This window comes from Prionailurus viverrinus, chromosome E3 (genome assembly GCF_022837055.1).
Source record: "Prionailurus viverrinus isolate Anna chromosome E3, UM_Priviv_1.0, whole genome shotgun sequence".
NCBI classification, from domain to species: Eukaryota; Metazoa; Chordata; class Mammalia; order Carnivora; family Felidae; genus Prionailurus; species Prionailurus viverrinus.
Genome location: NC_062576.1, coordinates 16,197,081 through 16,209,788, shown reverse-complemented (window position 1 = coordinate 16,209,788; position 12,708 = coordinate 16,197,081). Strand labels below are relative to the sequence as shown.

General features: G+C 39.8%; 1 protein-coding gene across 3 annotated transcripts in view; it reads left to right on the top strand.

Annotated features, from left to right (window-relative positions):
* The first annotated feature begins 2,378 nt into the window (after positions 1–2,378).
* Positions 2,379–12,708, top strand: part of CRCP (CGRP receptor component) — a 47,091-nt gene continuing 36,761 nt past the window's right edge. For 2 of the 3 annotated variants that reach the window (XM_047838722.1, XM_047838721.1), the window contains exon 1: positions 2,379–2,491. Coding sequence is in view for 1 of the 3 variants with exons in the window: in XM_047838720.1 (XP_047694676.1) it covers positions 2,484–2,491; positions 10,354–10,390 (45 nt within the window). In the remaining 2 variants the exon portion in view is untranslated. Of the gene's footprint in view, positions 2,492–10,353; positions 10,391–12,708 lie in introns of all 3 variants that reach the window. The other variant, XM_047838720.1, reaches the window with a different exon arrangement.

Here is a 12,708-nt window from a genome sequence, read left to right as displayed (position 1 = left end):
ATTCAGATACCATACAATTTGCTTATTTAAAATTGTATATGCAGTGTTTTTTGATATATTCACAGGGATGGACAACCATAACAACATAGTTTTGGGAAATTTTTATTTCCCCCAGAAGAAATTCAGTGTCCATGTGCTTGCTTTGGTAGCACATATACTAAAATTGGAAAGTTCAGTGTCCATTAGCTGTCACTCCCCATCCCTAAGCAACCACTAATCTACTCACTGTCTGTATAGATTTGCCATCCTGGACATTTCATATAAATGGAATCATATAGAATGTGGTCTTTTGTGTCTGGCTTCTTCACTTGGCATGTTTTTGAGGGCCATCCATGTTGTAGCAGGTATCAGTACTCAATTCCTTTTTTGCCATAACACATTCTATTAACCAATCATCAGTCACTATTAACAATTTAATACACCTCCTACAGTTGTTCAGATGGCCTGAATTTGAATCCCTAGTGGACAAGTTCCTAGATGACTGATCTTGGGTAAATCATAATGTCTTCAAGCCTGCCTCAGTTTCCTCAATATTAAAATTTGAATAACAAAAGAATTACCCCAGAGTGTCATAGTTGTATTGTCACAGTAATTAATATTTGCTGAGCACTTACTATGTGTCAGGTACTTTATAAAGATTACCAAACAGACCTATGATTTACATAAGAGGGAACTGGGGTTAGGAGAGGTTAAGTAATCTCCCAAGGTCCAACAGCCTCTAAGAAAGTGATGGAGGCAAACAGAATCACAGGCCATCTGACTGCAAAGCTTGCACCATTAACTGTTAATGTAATGGAATAACAAAGTGCTTAGTAAGTGCCTTGCAAAGAGAATGAATTTAGCAAATGATAACTGATACAACTATAAAAGAAGCAGAAAAAATTAGCAATTGACATCTCATTAAAAAATTTTTTTTTTAATGTTTGAGAGATAGAGACAGAGCATGAACAGGGGATGGGCAGAGAGAGAGGGAGACACAGAATCTGAAACAGACTCCAGGCTCTGAGCTGTCAGCACAGCTGATGCAGGGCTGGAACTCACAAACAGCAAGATCATGACCTGTGCCAAAGTCAGACACTTAACCGACTGAGAGCCACCCAGGCGCCCCATACATATCTTTTTTTTTTTTATGCTTATTTATTTTTGAGACAGAGAGAGAGCAAGCAGGGGAGGAGCAGAGAGAGAATCCCAAGCAGGCTCTGCACTGTTAGCACAGAGCTGAATGCTGAACGTGGGGCTTGATCCCACAGACCATGTGATCACGACCTGAGCTGAAATCAAGAGTTGGACACTTAACTGACAGCCACCCAGCCACCCTGCAATTGACATATCATTTAAAGACACTTGCTATTGTTAATATTTTGGCTATTTCCTTCGAGTCTTTAAGAACTATTTCAGACATATCCAAAGTTTAGAAGATAATGAACCTTCTATGTCTGTTTTTTTTTAAGACATAAAATATAGTACATTAGGTGGCTCTACCTCATGTGCCCTTAGGTATTTTTTCCCTGTGCATTTTTCTTTAGATTATTAGAGTAACACCACATCATTTTCTATCTTTTAATTAAAAACCCTATCTTAAGCATTTCCTCTAGCGTAACAAATATGCTACATGATTTCTCATGGTCGTATATATAATACTGGGTGGCTGAAACATGATATATCAATTCCTCATTGATGGATATTCAGGCTATCTCCCTGAAAAAAATATCACTACAAAACCACCTTTCTTCAAGCATCTGATAAGTCCCTTTAGATAAATTCCTAGAAAGGCTGGAAGGTCAGAGTCTTACCCTTACAGCTTTTTAAAAAATGTTTATTTTTTATTTTTGAGAGAGTGCGAGTGAGCGCTAGTAGGGGAGGGGCAGAGGGAGAGGGGGTCAGAGGATCCAAGCAGGCTCTGCGCTGGCAGCAGAGAGCCTAAAGAGAGCTCGAACTCAGGAACTGTGAGACCATCACCAGAGCCAAAATCCACGCTTAGGGACTGAGCCACCCAGGCACCCTTACAGTTGTGTGTGTGTGTGTGTGTGTGTGTGTGCGCGCGCGCGCGCCAAATAGCTCTCAAGAAGAGTGATAACGAGAAGGGAGGCTGAGGGTTTTTCACTTTTTAAGACGTTTTATTCAATTACAACATACACAAAAGTGGACAACTCACTGAATTTTCAGAAACAGAACACACGGCGCCACACCCAACATCAGGATCATGAAACAGAACATTTCCAGCAGCACAAAGCCGCCTTGCGCTTCCACCAGGCGTCCCTCAACAGTTTCAAGCCCCGCAACATGAAGTGCACAGAAGTCTGGCTGCATTGAGGTCTCCGGCCCGGTCCGCCAGGTTCCCGGCATGCAGCGCGGCGATCCCGACGTGCCCCGCGGCGCGCGGAGCCGGCTACCCGGTGCGCTGTGAGGAGGGCGGAAGCGGTGGCGGCGTAGCGTGAGGCTGCGTGTGTGCTGGCGGGCGGAGGCGACAACTCGGGGTCGACATGGAAGTGTAAGTCATCCAGGGCGCGTTCCCAGGCTCGCGCAAGTGTCCACAGCTGGGGACGGCTGGGTCGAGGGGAGCCGAGGGCGCGGGCTTGTACGAGCGTGGGGGGGGGGGGGTGGTTGGGGAAGGCTTGGGGCGGGAGGCGGGGAGGAAAGGGACCCTCGCTCTGCCTCTCGGAACCTTCGACCCTACTCCCACCCTGTGCTTGGGACGCGGGGCCCAGCGTGGCTTGGCCTGACGGTCTATCAGTGTGCCTGCTTCCTCCATCGTTCATATCCTAGCGTGACCTGGTTCCCAGTGGGGAGCTCAGCCCGGTGTTCCGGCGGGGACTTAGACGGTGTAAAGCCCTGAGTCCGCCCTGGGGGTACCTGCAGGAGAGATGGAGAAGTGCTGGATTAGAGTTTGGGGCTTACCTTGGAGAGCCCTAACTGGGAAGAAGGCCTCCGAGTTTGGCCAGCAGTTCGCCTTGCAAGGGAAGGGGCGGGTTTTCTGGGAAGAAGGAAGTACTGGAGCTACTAGGACTGGGACCTCAGAAACTTCTTCGTGTGTATGATGTTTGCTTGTTGTGCTGCGTGCAGATGAAGTTTTTGCTGCTGCTCCGCATGTGGGTTTTTCCATGGTTCACATTAACTTGTAGGCATACCCATATCGTGTTCTCTTTGGCATTGATTATTTAATACTCACATTTTCCTTTGTGTTGTTTTGCTTCATGTTTAATGGTCATGTATACTACTATTTTTCAGATTTTTAGTAACCACAATTATATATATGTAACAAATGAAAGCTTCGTGAAATAATACTTTTACTGTATTCAGTACACTGTTATATTGTTTCTTATTAAAAAAGAATGATGGGGCACCTGGGTGGCTCAGTCGGTTGGGTATCTGACTTCAGCTCAGGTCATGATCTCACAGTCTGTGAGTTTGAGCCCCGCGTCGGGCTCTGTGCTGACAGCTCAGAGCCTGGAGCCTGCGTCAGATTCTGTGTCTCCCTCTCTCTCTACCCCTCCCCTGCTCATGCTCTGTCTCTGTCTCTCTCTCTCTCTGTCAAAAATACATACCAACATTTAAAAAAATTAAAAAAGAAAGCTGACCCACTAAATTGATTTTGCAGTTCATTAATGGGGCTTAATCTACATCTTGAAAAACATTCAGATATATTACTGTAGCCCAATCTATTTCCAATTTCCCCCTCTTTACTAGAGTATTCACTGTCATTAAACAGTCCCGCTTTAATTTATCCATCTTTAAAAATTCCTTGTCCCCATATTCCTGCCCACTTATTGCTCCATTTCTGCTTCCCCTCAGAACAAAACTGCTTAGAAGTGTTTTTACACCCTCATTCTTAGAAGTGTTTTTATTCCCTCATTCTCAGTCTGTTGGGCTTTTATCCACACCAATCTATAGAAATGGTTTTGTGATGATTATCTGAGCCCTCCATCTTGTCAAATTCAAAGGTTGATTTTCTGTCCTCAATCTTCTTGATCTCTTAGCAGCAGTTGATACAGAAACTGTCAATTGTACTTGAAAAACAAAACAAAATGAAAAACTCTAGAAACTTGGGCCTTGCAACATGCTGTCTGCATTTTCTGCTACATCAAGGACTGCTTCTCAGTCTCCTTTCCTGGTTTATCCTTCCTCCCTTGCTTGGCTTAAATGTTGCGGTATCTTACGGCTCAGTCCCAGGACCTCTTTCTCTTCACACCCTCCCCTTGGTCATTTTACCCGTTTATATGCTGATGACTCCCAAAAGTGTATTTCTAACCCTTTCTCTCATCATCCATCCAATTGCTTAGTCCAGAAATCAAGCCCTCCTTCCTCACCCCTAAATCTAGTCCATCAGTGAGACCTGTCATCTCCACCTTCAGTATATTTTGTATACAGTTACTTTTCACCATCTCCATAGCTAAATGTAGTCTGTCATCTCTGGTCTAGATTAGTAGCCTTTGGCTTCCACTCTTGTCCCCCCCTCTTCTGTTTTCCAGTCAGCAGACAGAGTAATCTCAAAATATTAATTGGATCAACACATCCCCTATTAAAACTGTTCACTTTCTGTTGTACTAAGAGGAAATCCACATTCCTTACTAGGACCTATATGACCCTGTATAACCTCGCCTATTCACCAACCCTCTCTTGTGCTACTGTCCCCACCCCTAAACACACACACTTTCCACTGGCAGGTAGTTTCTGTAATCTTCCAAGCCCTTTACTACCTCAGGACCTTTGCTTTACTGTTCCCTCTGCCTTGTATACTTTTCTCTTTGTCCTGCTCCCTCTTTATCTTTTTGATAGTTCAAGTTGAATGTTGCTTTTCCTCTTTAGCCAATCTAAAATAGGTCCTTTTGTCTCTTACAAGCACCATAGTTTACTTTTCTTTTGAATAATTACAAGTGGTAACAGTAGATGAATGTTTACCTGTTTAGTGCCTTGTCTCCCTCCTGAGAACGGTCCATGAAGGCAGGGACGCATGCATTAGGCATTCAGCAGATAGTTGTTGAATTAAATAATATAACAGTACTTCATTAATTTGATAATTTAATTAAAAATTCATATAATTGAGTTAGCTAGTTTCCTAATTGCTGAGCATTTTCTGATTTAGATTTTCTGATTTTCCTAAGTGAAATGGTTTGAATCAAGAGTTTTTTCTTCTAAAGCAACCTATCCATTTCTCCCAAGGACTCATTGACTTATTAACACTAGTCAAGAATTTTGCAGTGAGTGATTTATGGGAAAGTGAGGTTTCCAGAGAGTGGAAGGACCCCTGAAATGGAAAGGTCTGGAGGCCTAACTTTAGTTCCTGCCTGGCCACCAATATGAGGTATGATCTCTGGCAGGTGTGGCCCTTAGCATCTTTAGCAGAAGCCTGAGTCTCTACGAGGACAAACATTGTACCTCTTTCAGGCATTCCTAGGACCTGGAGGGAGGAGGCATGAAAGGAAAACTTCTCTGAGTTTTTACTACTTTTTTTCCATCAGTTGCTGAGTAAATACTTACTGAGTGAATAATACATGTAGACATACACTATAAGTTTTTTTTTTTTTAAGGTGATGAATATTTATGCTTTATTTGATTGAGTGCGAGAATTTAAAAAATAAAAACTTGTTCACCCTCATTTGGATACATTTTCCTTGGGTAAAAGGTTACAAAATATTCATAGGAAAATTAACTATTGGTATATATAAGGTATTTGCTATTTGGGTAACTTTGTCTAATGCCTTGGGATTGTTTATATACCTGGAAAGCTTTGTGTTCACTCTTTTATTCTTGAATTTAATATACATAGGTAAAATGGACTATCTTCTCTATAATCCTTTTGAGATCATGTCAGAATTCCTTCATTTTACAGCTGGAAATAGTGAGATTTAGAGAAGTTAGCTGAACAGGTCCTGTAACAGGACTGGAAAGAGGATATTTTTTTGCTAGCTCCCGAGAGAATGCTACAGATTAAACAGTTTATTGACTTTGAAGGCTGTCCAGTTTTCTTGTACTTTAGTTTTTCAGAACGTGACTTGAATCAAAGGTTGAACATAGGAGAATTTGAGCAGTTCTGTTCATCATTGCATGCGTAAATTAACTGTGTGGCAGTTAAAAGGTGCTGTTTGTATGTGTATGTGTGTTTCTAAAGAAAGGTCTGCCAATAGATCATTTTGTTCTGTTTATTCAGAATTCGATTTTCCAAAGTAGTTGTTTGCATCCCTTAAATGACTCAGCAAGTTAAGCAAAATTGCACATTACATTTCAAATAGCAAGTCAACTTCAGTCAACTAATTCATTACTTAAGGAGATTAAGTAACTCCTACATGTAAATATAGATTCAAACACTCTTTAAAATTCACTTGGAATATTTGCTTTAAACATCTGTGTAAATAAAATCAGTACTAGTTTAAGTCCTTTAGGAGAATATGAAGTTTTGTGTAGGTGGGGAGTTTCTAGAAGTCTGAATGCTTGTGAATGTATTACATAATACTGAAGTGTAAGTTATATAGAGAGCAGACAATTCCTGCTCAGTAGAAACAATGGCTTGTAAATATATAATTGACAGATTATAGTCACCCTAAAAAACATTGGAGGAAAATGCATTTTATGTCCTTAGTTATAAGTTATACTACTGTCTTTTTTAACATTATAGAATTCTTTAGTTTTACATTTCCATTTTTCTCAACTTTTTAGTTTGAAAAATTCCAAACCCATAGAACAGTTGCAAAAAGAACACCATAAATACCTTTATACCCTCTATCTAGAGTCACCGTTTGTTAACATTTTGATATATTTGCCTAATCTCTCTCTCTCTCTCCACACACACACACACACACACACACACACACACACACACACTTTTTACTGAATCATTTCAAAGTTGGAGATATCATGTCATTTTATCCAGTCATAAAAATGTATTCTATTTAACTGCAATACCATTGTCACACCCAGGGAATTTAGCACTGATGTACCAGTATCATTAAACTACAGCCTATATTAAAATTTCTCCAGTTGTCCCAACAATGTCATTTTAGCTGGATTTTTTTTAACCACCGATTCAAGATCCTTTCAAGAATCATACATTTTTAATTGTCATACAACTTGTAGTTGTCATAGTTCTTTAATCTCCTTTAAGAAGTTTCCTAACTTGTTTTTGTGACACTGACATTGTTACAAATGACATTGATATTTGAAGAGTCTGAACCATTTGTTTTAAAGTATGTTCCTTAACCTGGATTTGTCTGGTTATATCCTCATGACTGGATTCAAATTAAAAATTCTTTGACAGAGTTGCTGTAAGGGATGTGTCTTTCTCAGTGCATCACATCATCATTGGTGCTATTAAATTAGATCATTTGTTTTAGTTGATGTCTGTCCAGACTTGCCATACCCTGGTCCCAGCAACCTGCCACTTAGTGATGGTTATAGTAGGATAAAAGCTGTCTTTAAAAAATTTATCAATATATACATTTCATTCAGGAATTGAAATGAACATAGTCCGTTTTATAAAAGGTAGATATTATTATGCCCATTGACATTTTAATTGAATAAAGGAAAGCCCAGCACATATTGGCATTTACTCTATTAGTATTTACTGGGTAAAAAAATTATTTATCTTCCTAATATAAGAATAAATTAATAAGTCAGCTTCTGCCAACCAGAATCTCTAAGATGTGGTACTTGTTTAAACATCCATTGTTCTCCTGGCCCCCAAACACAGGTTCATTAAAACACATGTACAAGAGAGTGTGTCTCCTTTGTATATTGGTTTTAGTAAAGACAAATGATGTTCTTTGGCTTCTTGCGTTAACAATATCGGCTCAGGCAGTGGGGCAATAACTTGGAATAGCCAAGGACAAATTTCCCAAGGCATGGGATATTCTCCATGACAGAGGAGAGGCCATGATTTGGAAGTGAAGTTGTAACAGTGACACCTGACCCCTTAGCCTTGGGGAAAAATAACATTTGTATTATTTTCCAGTCTGTTCCAGCAAGGGATCTCTTAGTTACAGTGTATTTTAAGACAAACAGGGAGTTTTAACTCAATTTCAAGCAAAGATAGGAAAAAGCCTAGTGGGCTGACTTCTTGATTGAGTAGGCAAAGATGACATGTGGTTTCACTTGTCATTTTCAGTTTTTTTTTTTTTTTTTTTTAATGTTTATTTATTTTTGAGACAGAGACAGAGCATGAACGGGGGAGGGTCAGAGAGAGGGAGACACAGAATCTGAAACAGGCTCCAGGCTCTGAGCTGTCAGCACAGAGCCCGACGCGGGGCTCGAACTCACGGACTGCGAGATCATGACCCGAGCCGAAGTCAGCCGCTTAACCGACTGAGCCACCCAGGTGCCCCTGTCATTTTCAGTTTTAAGTAAAGCATATCATATACACTGATTCTGCATATCCTTCCTATGTTAGATTACTTTTCAGTATGATATTCTTTGTGACCTGAGTGCAATTGTGGTTATTTGGGCAAAGCAACACTTTTTGTGAAATCTCAGCTATTTGTTGAATGACCAGTAGCATTTGGTAAGGTTCACATGTTGACTTGATTAGAGCTGACGTCACTGTACTGCTGACCAAAGTCCCAGGTCAGACCCTTATGGTAGCCACCTGCTCGTTTACCGTTATTGATTGACTAGGGAAATCACCCACCTCTTTGGCCCACGTTTTTGAAATTTTATGTGAGCATTTTCATTACACAGCTCTGCTCCTGGTTTAATAACAAACTGTAGTCTTTATTATACATTATGTCAAGTCCAGATGTCCTCCTGAATTTTTAGGATTCTGCATTACCGATTTGTATTTGTCCAGTCTCATTTTTCTTTTTTTTCTTTTAATTTTTTTTAATGTTTATTTATTTTTGAGACAGAGAGAGACAGAGCATGAACGGGGGAGGGTCAGAGAGAGGGAGACACAGAATCTGAAACAGGCTCCAGGCTCTGAGCTGTCAGCACAGAGCCCGACGCGGGGCTTGAACTCACAGACCGCGAGGTCATGACCTGAGCCGAAGTCGGCCGCTTAACCGACTGAGCCACCCAGGAGCCCCTCAATTTCATCATTTATAAAGAAGGAGTCCTAATAATTCCTACATCACAGGGTTTTTAATGAGAATTCAGTGAAGTAGTATCTTTAAAAACTAATAACCTTCCACTAAGGAGGATCTTAATACCAGGAATGAGGCTACACTTCAAAAATTTGTTGTCTCATTTCATCCTCCTAATAGCCCTGTGAGGTAGGAAGAAGTTATGGTTGTAACACAGGCAGTGGTAATAGATGGCATTTTGAGTACTTACTGTGTTCTAGTACTTTACATATTTCAGTTTAATCCTGTAAATAATCTCATGTGGTTAGTACTATAATTGTCATTTTATGGGTGAGGGAATTTAAGCACAAAGAGGTTAAGTAACTTGCCTAAATTCACAGAGCTCTAATGTTCGGTGGAGCTGGGTTTAGAATCAAGGCTGTACTTCTAGGTACTAGTTTAGCCCCATTTTTTATTTTAAATGGGGAAGCTTAGGAGAGTTAATAAACTCCCTAAAACTCCCATACCTTATAAGTGTCAAAGCTAGAATGTGAACCCAGATTTTTCAGGTTTCATAACTGTGTTCTTAATTATCACACTATACTGCCTCTGGACTGTTAAAAACAGTAAATACTTCTGATGTGGTATTGTAGAATGGCTTGATTTTAATTGAATACAAGTCACATTGCTGTGCTCACTCATACATGAAAGATGACATTTTGCCTTGATCACAGGGGTACCACGCTTTTGACCACTACTTGACACATGAACTCTACTTGTTGAATTGATACAGAAGATGAACACCTTTGTGGATATCTAGCAGGATTCCTGACATTGCTGGGATTCCCAGCAGCGATGTTAGTGTTAATGATTCCATTTCTGGGGATTCAGCAGGAGGACTTGCCTGCCCAAGATGTTGATAACTGGTGGGAGTTAGAGGGTACTGGGGAAAGGACGTGGCTGTGGGATGAGACAGCACTGTTTCTCCAGTTAATTCTAGCACCCTCACTGTTCATTGACATCCCTTTCCAACCCTCTGGTTTTGCCCCATGTTCTTCCCACAATTAACTTCTCTCCCAGATGACTGACTTAACTTCTGCCTATGTAGACTAAGGGTAAGCATTGTGTTTTGGTCACCTACTTAGTAATGGATATGTGATATACTGTGGCTGTAAAGAGGGAAGTTTGCTCTGAAATTGTTCATTGCCAGCTAAACCAGTAGGACTTAGGACATTCTCAATTTTAGGTTTATAGTCCCTAAATTCCTGAAGTGGACTACTGAATCTTGACGCAGGTATTTTACAGATATTTAATTTCCACAAAGGAATGTGTGCCCAGACTGACAACAATTTACTTTATTTTCCAGGAAGGATGCCAATTCTGCTCTGCTCAGTAATTATGAGGTAAATAGCTTTGAAATAAACTATTGTAGTTTCCTCTTTGGTAGTTTGTCCTCTGCTTCTGAAGATTATTGAATTAGTTTTAATTAAAAATGACTGAATTCATTTGGATTTTCCACTTTAAAATAGGACAGATGGCACCACCTGGTGGACCTTGGAATTATAAGCTTGGTAAATTGTACATAGTAATTCAGGGAAGCTGGGAAGACTTTATAGTAGGCAACCTTCCCCAAATCCCAAAGATTTTAGATTTTCATTTTATATGCCTTTATGGGATGGAAGCATCTATTCGGAACTGTTTTCTGTCTCTGAAAGTTTTCCATTGAAATACTTAATGCCTTTTCCTAATTACCACTTTTTGCCTATAAAATGCTTTTATGTTATTATTTTGATCCCCATAATAGTCTCATAAGTATTAACACCATACTGAAGATGAGTGCTTAGTTGATGCACCATTATGAATAATTTAGTAGGAACTAAAAGATTTGAAATCTGGGGACTTGAGGGTTGGGTTGCTGAAGAAAGGGAGGAAAAAGGGAAAAAAGTTGGTGAGAGGGAAGATAATAACATTATTTATTTTTGCCTACCTTCTATTTTGCCTGTGTCTTGTTTGGTACATCTGATAGGTTAACTCTGGGTGTAGAAAGAACGATTCATACATTCACGGTCAAGTTTTCATTTTCTAGAATATCAATTCATGAAAACTCTAGGAGATTGGAGTTTCCATTGTGTGATATAGAAGATAGAAGATAGTGGAATTAACACAGTTGGCCATACTCCTTCCTTAAGTTGTTGCTACTAATAATAGGAAGGAGATGGTTGTGAGTCAAGCCACCGGCTTTTAGGAACTTCCTTGTCCAGTTTGGATTCTGCTGGGTATTTGGGTGTTTTATCCATTGAGGAAACATTGCATTAATTGGAGCTCATGACACTATTGCTGAAAAAATAATGACAGGTTGCATTGTATGTAGTATGCTCTATGAGCCTATACTTCCCTCAGTTCTCTGGCGTAATCTCTAAAACAGGAAAGCTATATCTCCCCCCGCCGCCCCCCCCCCCCCCCCCCCCCCATGCTCCTCAGCGCTAACACATGTTTTTCCCTTGTCGGGAGAGTTTACTTCCAACGTTCTATAGCATTTTTTTTTTTTTTTTTTTTTGGTAAAATTTGTATTTAACTCTTGCCTCATAATTTTTCTTTTTCAGGTATAAATTTAGTAGATTTTCATTTTATTGAAGCAGAATCCTGTTTTTTTTAAAAACTTAGTGCAAAAAAATTTTTTTTAGGTTTATTTATTTATTTTGAGAAAGAGGGGGAAGGGGAAGGGCAGAAGGAGAAAGAGAATCCCAAGCAGTCTCTGCACTGTTAGCATGGAGTCTGTTGCGGGGCTCAGTTTCACAAACCAAGATCATGACCTGAGCCGGTATCAAGAGTTGGATGCTCAACCAACTGAGCCACCCAGGCGCCCCTATTTGAGGAACTTTTTGAGGAACCTCCGTACTGTTTTCTATAGTGACTGAACGAAATTACATTCCTACCAACAGTGCACACGGGTTTCCTTTTCTTCACATTCTTGCCAACACTTACTCTTTCTTGTCTCTTTGGTATTAGCCATTTTAACAGGTGTTAAGTGATAGTTCATTTGATTTTTTTGATTTGCATTTCCCTGATGACTAGTGATTTTGCATCTTTTTTATGTGTCTGTTGGCCATCCATATATCTTCTTTTGAAAATTGTCTATTCTGGTCCCCTGCCCATTTTTTAATCAGATTGGTTTTTGGGTATAAGTTCTTTATATATTTTGGATATTAACTTTTTATCAGATAAGTGATTTGCAGATATTTTCTCATCTAGTAAGTTGTCTGTTCATTTTGCTGATGGTTTCCTTTGCTGTGTCTTTTAGTTTGATATAGTCCTACTTTTTTATTTTTGCTTTTGTTGCCTTTGCTTTTGGTGTTAAAAAAAAAAAATCATCACCAAGACTGATTTCAAGGAGCTTACCTCCTTTGTTTTTTGTAGGAGCTTTATGGCTTCAGGTCTTACATTCAATTCTTCAATCCATTTTGAGTTAATTTTTCTGTGTGGTTATGTGGTAGTGGTCCACTTTCATTCTCTTCCTTTTGACCAGTTTTTCCAGTACCTTTTTTTTTTATTTTTAAAATATGAATGGATACCATTTAATCCTTAAGGCAATATCTTTTTTTTTTAAGTTTATTTTTATTTATTTTGAGAGAGAGAGAACAAGTGGGAGAGGGGCAGAGAGAGAGGGAGACAGAATCCCAAGCAGACTCCATGATGTCAGCACAGAGCCCAATGTGGGGCT